This window comes from Calypte anna, chromosome 10, assembly GCF_003957555.1.
Source record: "Calypte anna isolate BGI_N300 chromosome 10, bCalAnn1_v1.p, whole genome shotgun sequence".
Lineage (NCBI taxonomy): Eukaryota > Metazoa > Chordata > Aves > Apodiformes > Trochilidae > Calypte > Calypte anna.
In genome coordinates this window covers 21801982-21810961 of record NC_044256.1, presented here as the reverse complement: position 1 = coordinate 21810961, position 8980 = coordinate 21801982, and the positions used below count along the sequence as shown (strand labels likewise).

Here is an 8980-nt window from a genome sequence, read left to right as displayed (position 1 = left end):
TCACTCTCTGTGACCAGGGCCCTCCCTATCCCCACTCACCTGCTCCTCCCCTGCCCACCGCCGCCGCGGGGACGCAGTAGCTGCCCCACTGCCATCATCCTCCCCAGGTTTTCTACATCTTTTACAGCGGCCTCCAGGATACATGGTGGCTACCGTTACCCTGTGTCACGTCCACGCAAAGAGATTCAGAGCACACTCATTCACAGAGCAGCAAAGGTGCAGCTAGATCCTGTTCTCTCAAACCTGTCCCTCCCTGGAAAAGAGTCTTGACTGTGTTCAAGAAACTTTATTCAAGGATTAGCAAAATGGGGATGGAGAGGTAGAAAGAAACTTTTAAAAGTGATGGGAGTACAAAAAACAGGCAATAATTAAAAAACCATGGACACAGAATGTGATAGGAAACAGTGGTGGCTTGCCCTCTGCTAGCCACTAGTGCTCACCAAGCCGCTCCTGGCCCTCCTCAGGAAGACAGGAGTAGAAAACACAACATAAAAGCTTGTGGGGCAACGTAAGAACAATGACATCATTCACCCACTATCGTCACTGACAAAAGAGATTTGACTTTAATTTACTGTCAATCAAAATCAGAGTAGGATATGGAGAAATAAGAACAAATCAAACACTCCCATGTGTCTGTTTTTTTCCTGGGCTCATCTTTGCCCCCCACTTCTCTGACTCCTCCTTGCAAGCAACACGGGGAGACATGAGAACAGGGGTCACAGTCAGTTTATCCCAAGTGTCTACTGCTCCTTCCTCCTCACCTTCTTTTGCTTCAGCATGGGGTCCCTGCCCCAGGGCAACAGGTGCTGCCAGAACACCTGCTCCAGAATGGGCTACCCACAGGATCACAGCTTCCTTCAGGCACATTTGTGGGGTCAGGATTCACAGGCTGCACATGGGATCTATCCCACCATGGACCTCCATGGGGACAACCTGTATCACCATGGTCTTCATCACAGGGGGATTTCTGCTCCAGTGCCTCCTCCCCCTCCTGTACTGAATTTGGTGTTTGCAGGGCTGTTTCCCACTCACATTTTCTCTACCATAACTTCTGCAGAGCAGTTTTTAGTCACCACAGAGGCGCTACCAATACTGCTGACTGGCTCAGCATTGAGCAACAGCCAATCCATCTGGGAACTCAAACTGGCAGTGTACAACACATAGGCAACTCTTCACGGCTCCTCACAGAATACAACCCTGTACTGTGCCACAGATAATGAAACCTTTCCACCATGCTCACCCAGTGTGGAGTCCACTGTGCCTGGGCCCCACCTGTGTGTTTGTGGCTTCTACTGCACTCAGTTCACACACCATCCAAGGGGACAAATGATTTTTTACTTAGATGCAAGTTACAAATTTTACCAAGAAATAAAGAGGATTTTATAATATAGCTATCTCCCATGGTAAATACAGTCGTGCAATGGAGTAAGCAAAGCTAAAGCACAAGTAAATTATAAAATATATAGAATTAAGTGCTGAGACTGGATCTTTTAAATGGAGCTTTTTCCTTTAATTAAAAAAAAAAAATCCATGGCTAAAAACAGAATCACAGAACTGTTTTGGTATGAAAAGACCCTGAAGATCATCCAGCCCAACTGCTCCTCCATCACTGGCAAGGCCACCACTAACCCATGGCCCTCAGTACCTCATTTCCACTGCTCAGAAACCCTGCAGGGGTGGGGACTCCACCTGGGCTAGAGCCTGACAACTCTTTTCAGGGAGAAACTGTTCCAATCTAAATCTCCCCTGGCACAACCTGAGGCAATTTCCTTTTGTTCTATCGCTTGTTACTTGGTAGAAGAAGTTTTAGCACCCACCTCACTCCAACATCCTCAATCCCTCTCTTCCTAAGACTTGTGTTTCAGACCCTTCACCCAAGTCATTTAACAACACAACTGACCTATGAATAACTTTAAATTTGTAACTAAGAGATATGTCTCTTTTTAAAAAATATTAAGGAAAAAACTAGGTGTGAGCTGGAGCAACTGATGATTTTAAAGGTCAGATTTAGTTCTTTTTAAAGAGTCTCTGCATTTTTATTGGATACAGCAGAACACCCAGCACCAACACCATGGTTTAAAAAAAAAAAATCAACATCAATGCCATAAAAGAAACAGGGACTTGAGTATAGCTAGAAAAATTTAAGTTTTTAAAAGCTAACCTAGTTAAGATAGACATCTTCCTTTGACAAATCGGCAGGTAGAGCCTAATATTCATTGCATCAGATACATATATATATATAAAGAACATTGCTCTAAACTGGAAAAAAACCCTTATTTTTACATTTCAAATGCTTTGCAAGCAACATTGAAAGTTAACATGTCTCAAGAGACTTTTTACATTTCCTTCCCCTTCCTCAAAAGGCTCTTTTCATCTATAAGCACTAGTAAATACATTCCACACTCCCTCTATTTGAGGAGACATCTGTAAATCACTACAGTGTGATAGAAAGAAAAAAATTAAGAAAAATGAGACACTGAAGCTGTTCTATGCGGCTATAGTACATAATCACCAACAGTCCAGCCACCATTATGACAGTTACTGATTCCGTAGACCATACTAGTTCTTTCCTGGCAATCAGCCCTCAACAAGCTTGCAAATAAATGTGTAACCTGGACCTTGACCATTTCTTATTTTGGTCATTGCTGTTAGAGAATAATTGGAGTCTGAATACAATCTTCTTGCCAGAAAGAGTTGCAGAGGCAAACCAGCTGCTGTGCAGTGCAGTCTCTCTCCTCACACAGGCAACGATAACTCAAGCCTCATGAAGCACACAATTAGACAAATAAAGCATCCAGATGTCCTAAGCATACTCCAATATTAGTTTAATCCCCAGCGCCATATAAAAATAGATTCTAAATTAACTGCTTTTCAGAGGACCTTCAAAGGTAGATACAGATCATAAATAAGCCAACTCCCTGCAGACTCAATCAGGGTCGTCAATTCACAAGTCCTCCTTCATGATACATTTGATATATTTTAGCACAGCATGGGCATACACTGATACATAGCTATGTCATTAAAAAGTTGTACGTGCAAGTATGTAATCATCTCCCCTTTCACTGCTGGCAGAGGTCGGTTACTTCCCATAAAATTTCTTATTCAGAAGAAAGATCAAAAGGTTGACATTCACTTTTGCTCTGTCAAACAACTTCATGACCGCAACACCTTCGTACTGCAGCTGCAAAAGATCCTGCCAAGGAGAATGCTTCTATGAGTGCAAAATCTTCAGAAGGTTAGAAAGAATATACAAGACCCTGTGCTACAGAAAGATTTTGAGGAATATCTGATCACAAAGCACATGGAGTAAGACAGAGCAATGAGGGACTCGTAAAGATCCACTCATCCTCCATGAAGAACAAAGTTCCTCTAAGGCATTTAAGATCCTATTTATTAAAAAGTAATAATTAAAAAGAAAGGCAGAAATAGCAGACAATTCTAAGAATGCCAAATTTCTTGTCTAGCCATCTCCACAATTTTCATTTGAACAGTAGCCATAAAGTTGTAATGTTCAGAAAGGGTCTCCTGCGTGCCTAGTTATATCGTGTACCTGTGAAACATTACAACATTCCACCGTGTTACTTTCTAAAAATCTCAGTTGCCATAGGTGTCAGTCAGGTGGCTTACAGCACTGCAGTTTAGGGCAGAGAAAGAAATGGCATCTCTGACAGGACCACTGACATTATGCCAACTGAGTCTTTTGGGTGTTCATGTAGGCAGAATTTCCAGTTAGACTTTGCTCCTGTCAGTGATGCACCTGACAGAGAAACAGAACTCCTTGCACACAGTTATCTTGGCAATGAGTTTCTTCCAGCAAGCCTGCTCTTGAACAGTACTTATTGGAGAAGGCATTCAGGTAGTGCTTCTACTTATGTTGTGCACATTCCAAAATTCAAATCTGGTTCCTGCAGCCATCCAGCCTGGGTGATACTGGAGTAAACAATCATAAAAAGCTATTTCTGCTGCCTTCTGTAAAAATTCTGGCAAAGGCAATGCAAGGCTTTTGAAGTGATGCTAACTATACTTGGATGACCAACAGCAATTCCCTCATTGCTGTCCCCTCAGCAGCAAGCAGAACTCACGTGGCACTATTAAATAGGACAGTTCTTACCTGATAATGTAACATAAAGGTTTCCATCTGTACCCCCATGAATTTTGCTTTTACCTCAAAATCTCCTACTTCTTCTGTTGGACTGATTTCAAATATCACATTTTTAAACCTAAGAAATTTGAGAAATGAAAAACCACAGTTCATTACTGAACAGGGAAAGAACACATGGGATGAAATCTGAAGGTAAGTTGTGCTGCACGTGCACACCTCATTCAGTGCACAAAGTACAAAATGCAATTCAATCTGAAGAGAACTGAGAAGTGATTTCTATGCACGGTTTCTTGGCCATTGGGATGCGAGTCCAGATTGCCAAAACTATGCCTTTAACAGCTAAGTCTACCAGCACTGTTAAGTTCCAAGAACAAAACTGCAAGACAGTCTGTCACAATCTCAAAGCTTCTGTTCCTCAACTTCCAGCACCTAGACTATGTTCAGAGAAATGAGAATATAGGATATTTGGTTTCCTCTTCCTCTGAGAAGGTAATTTAACTCCAAAAGGATTTTTAAAAGATACTCACTGGTTACCTTGCAGGTCCTCAATCTCTAACAGCACTCCCTTCTCATGAAGTCGAGCTGCTGTATATTTTAGAGAAATCTTCTTACTGTTTTTGCCTTTCATCTCCCGAGGTTTCTTAGAGACCCTGAAAAAAAAAAACCCGAGAAAAAAACAAAACAACAACAACAAAATCACAAGATGATCAAATGAGTAAAGAGATTTCAGATAGTAAACGTTCCTGTTTGGATGATGGGATAGAACCATCATAGCTAATTAACTATAAGTAACGCAGATCATTGATGATATATTTCTACTAGTGAGTTTATCCAGAAAGCACTTGTAGCTCATATCAGATATTCGATTTTTCACTATTTACCCATCGCTCCTATGCTACAGGAGAAGAAAATAAAACCAAACAAAAAATACCCAAAACATTACCACATGGTACTTCATAGAAAGCAGCACCATCTATCATTAGGCAGTCCAGTGCTTTCCCAGATATTTTAATTCTCTGTTCCTAGAAAGGGTGGCAGGACAGACTCACTGACCACCATGTGCATTATGGGCAATCTGCTTCATTGCCAATGGACTCTCTCCAGTCCCCTCTCCACAAGGGACCAAAATTCTTTCAGGTCCATCTTCTTGACCTCATTTGGAGCACTACCCACCACTGCTGAGACCCCTCTATAGAGAGCTTTGAGGAGATGGTTTTACAATTGTTCCCAGCAACAATGTAGAAATGCTTCCTACTTCAGGCATGGCATGTCTCCAAGACACTTACTTGCCCTTGCTGGCCAGATTATCCAAGCAGGTTTTGATGTAGCTTTTGTAATAATCCACTTGTTCCCCATAGAAAGTAGCTTTGGAATTCAAGGCACTGTATGTCTGCTGCAGCTTGACCAGCTCTGCCTTTCTTCTCTGACGGTACCTACGCTGATTTCGGATATCCTGAACCACAGGAGAAGACACACAGAGACTTAAAGTCATTCAAGCTCTCCAGTTGGTTGAAGAGCACGTAATCTTTGGAACACACCATTTGATTTTGCTTAATGTTGGTTCATGCTACAAACTGGAATTCTCAGTTGCAACTTGCTCCAGTTTAAGTGTCACCACTTTTCTGTGCAGTTTTTTGAACTAAACAACTCTACACAAAGCAATTAATTTGAACCTTCTTTCTGCTTTCTTAAAACTTCTATTTGAAGTGACTAGAAGTGTTCTAAGGCATTTAGACTAGTCTAATGACTAGAATGCTCACTGACAGAAAGTGATCTAAAGGAAGACAGCAATTTTTGCCACTGTGGGGCTGGAAAGGTACCTTACAGCCTAAGCACAACACAGACTTCCTTATCTTTCTTTGTTAGAGAGCTGTCCTTAAGGATACATAACCCTAAAATCTGAAAAAAAATCTGAAAAAAACCCATCGTGTTAAAGGTGACTTCTATCTTTTGAAATAGAAGAATTTTATGCAGATCCTTAAAGGGAATTATTTAGTTGGATGCAGTGATCTTAGAGGTCTTTTCCAACTGTGACAATTCTGTCTGTGATTCACTTTACATATTTAACATTTTCCAAACAGCTTTTTGGTAAACATGTGATATAAAACACATGTTAGATCACTTTTGCAAGTTTTTCTCAGCTCCCCCATCTATTGTTAGGTATTCTTGAACAGGTACATTTAAATAGCAATCACAACTTGGATGTCTATAAGTTAATGGGCAAAACTTCCACATGTAAGTCTGTAGAGGCTTTACTTAAATTAGTGAAAAGTAGCAGAAAAAAGATCAAATATCAGGACTTCCCCACCAAGCTGTAATGCTTTTCCTTAAAACTCCCTGAGATTCTGGCAACAGAGTCACTTGAGAAAACACAAATGGCCTATAATGGAGGAGTTCACAAATGGCAAGAGGTGGAAATGCTAGGGTAATAGGTAGGCTGTATGTCTGTAAATCAGTTACAACAAAACTTACTCCTCCTGAAAACTCATGCCAGTTTCACAACACTGAACTGTGGAAAAAGCTCCACTATAATTAGTACCTTGGCAATGTCATTGATTAGTTCTTGGTATTTGTTGTTTGCATTCACTGTCCCCAGTTCTGTCAACTTCTTCAGGCCTGCCTGGATTTTTTCTTTTTTTTCTTGAAGATTTAAGTTTCCATCTTCCTTTACAGACACAGACTTTTTCATCTTATCAGGAGTTTTAGCATCACGAATGGCCCGTTTCTGCATAGCTCTTTGATGCTCCACTTCCTAGAAAAAGAAAAAAAATAGCAGTTTCACCAGCAGATCGGTTGTAAGGTGAAGAAAAAATCCAAACCCTACCACCAACCCCCGCCAAAACAAAAACACACAAAAAACCAGAAACAACACCACCCAGATTGTCTGACCTCCAACCTAACACTGGCAAAAGAGTTTTACATTTTTCTTGGTTGTTTCTCTACTGACTCCAATGAATCCATGTTTGATGAACACATTCCACATATGGGAACCAGCAAGGCCTACCTGCTGTATAAAATGGTTTTCTAGATAAAAAGTTTCTAACTACTGGAAGAGCAAGATTCACAAAAGCAAATTATTTCCACTATATTTCCTCCTAATTACTATTACGTACTGCTCCATCATCAGTGGAGACAGCTTCACTGCAACAGAGAAATGCAGATTCCTAAATATATCCATATATATCTATGTAAACCATGTCATACTTGCTCTGCGGTAGCTGGAGTTCCCAGGATTTCAGTCAGCGTTTCCCCTGGCTGGAAGCGGATTACATCAACAATTAAACGTTTTGTGCTGCAAAGAAATAAAGAACAAGAGGAAAAACTTACAATTGAAAGACCTTCAGTACTGTTCTATTCTATCCTGTTCTGTGCCAATGTTACTGGTTCACCTAAAGTCAGATTATCCCTGGACATGCACTTAGATATTCACAGGCTTAGACTCGACCAGACCAGAACCACAAGAAATACTTTGATTATTTCACTCTGCTACCAGAAACTGGTTTCCTGAAAGAATAATCTAGGTCATGCATACAATTTGCTCCCTATTACCCCCTCAGACAGGGACAACCTGACCCCACATATTCCAAGGCAGCCCCAGCACTGCAAGCAAATAGACATCAGCACATCAGGGAGCTGTACTCTACATCTCAGCAACAAAGCTGTTTAAAAGTAACCAGAAGTCAGTATTAGTACCAAGTCCTCCAGAACAGAGTCTGGCAATAATGAAATCCCTTCAATACTGTTTTACTGCCATTAAGCTAGTAACACCTGTATTTTCCCCAAAAGGCTTAGTCTTCACCTACAGTCAGGTTTGGGTACAGCAAGTGCAGAGAGCAGGGGTCTGCATCATAAACCAGAACAGGGAAGCAGCAACAGCATCTTATTTGAAATGCTCTTTACAAATCATTCACACATAGGCAAATCCAACTGCTAGTGTCACACTCACTCAAATCTAAAAAAATTTTCTTTTTGGGACTTTTCCCTGCCAGAACCACTCAAGATAGATTTTTAAAGAATGAAAAATTCAACACTGACAAAGACAGGGACAAATTTGACAGCCAGAGCATTGAAAGAACATGGCTAGAAATGTATTTGGATTAACAGTCACAAACTTGTTTAAATTACACTTCAAGGATTTTATTTTCACATGCACACTAACTGTGAAAATTCAGGTTCCTCCACCTCTTTACAAACATACCAGGTAGTTACCCTTTCACTTACTTCAACAGAATTGTCCTTGCATCCACCTCTGCATTCTCATCACCAGGAACATCAAATTTATTAGTGAGTGTGAGAGAAACCTCAGTCTTTGCTAGCATTTCCCTGTTGGGGTCATTAACATTGCCAGACCCTTCCCCTGCCAAGCAGAAAGAGTTTATATATTATACCATATTCTTTACATTTTGACTTCCACACTTTGTCATTTTTCCCTACATAGCAGACCACAGAAAAACTACACTGTTTCCTGTATGATCAAAAGCCAGGCTTTTAAAGGAGCCTTCCTTTAAAAGCCAGGAACAACTTTTAGAAACATCATCTAATATGTTACACTTTTTCTTTACAAAACAGAGAATGCACCAGCCAGAAAGGCACCAAGAAGTCACTAGAGTTTGTATGCCTTAATGATGGATATATATTCCACACGGTATTGCACCATCTCACTCTCCAACTGAGAGTAGATGAATTGCCAGAAATACTTCATAAATAAAAACATGACCACGCTTCTATGTCTGTGTTGGCAACCATCTTCTATTAAACACAGTAAGCTATCCTGTCTAAAGGAAATTTTCCTGCTGTAATTGTTTCTGAACTTTCACCAGAACAATTGTTAGGATGCTTCCTCTCCCACCTGCTTTAATAAAGGGCTGCAGAAAGAAT

The 8980-nt window shown here is 40.7% G+C and overlaps 1 protein-coding gene across 1 annotated transcript in view; it reads right to left on the bottom strand.

The window, feature by feature from the left end:
* Positions 1-1315: 1315 nt before the first annotated feature.
* The window catches only part of IQGAP1 (IQ motif containing GTPase activating protein 1), a 50037-nt gene continuing 42372 nt past the window's right edge, over positions 1316-8980 (bottom strand). The window contains exons 32-38 of the mRNA XM_030456697.1: positions 8324-8459; positions 7307-7394; positions 6642-6854; positions 5389-5555; positions 4630-4752; positions 4112-4220; positions 1316-3193 (exon numbers count right to left, since the gene is read on the bottom strand). Of these exons, the coding sequence (XP_030312557.1) occupies positions 3080-3193; positions 4112-4220; positions 4630-4752; positions 5389-5555; positions 6642-6854; positions 7307-7394; positions 8324-8459 (950 nt within the window). The 3' untranslated portion in view covers positions 1316-3079. The remainder of the gene's footprint in view (positions 3194-4111; positions 4221-4629; positions 4753-5388; positions 5556-6641; positions 6855-7306; positions 7395-8323; positions 8460-8980) is intronic.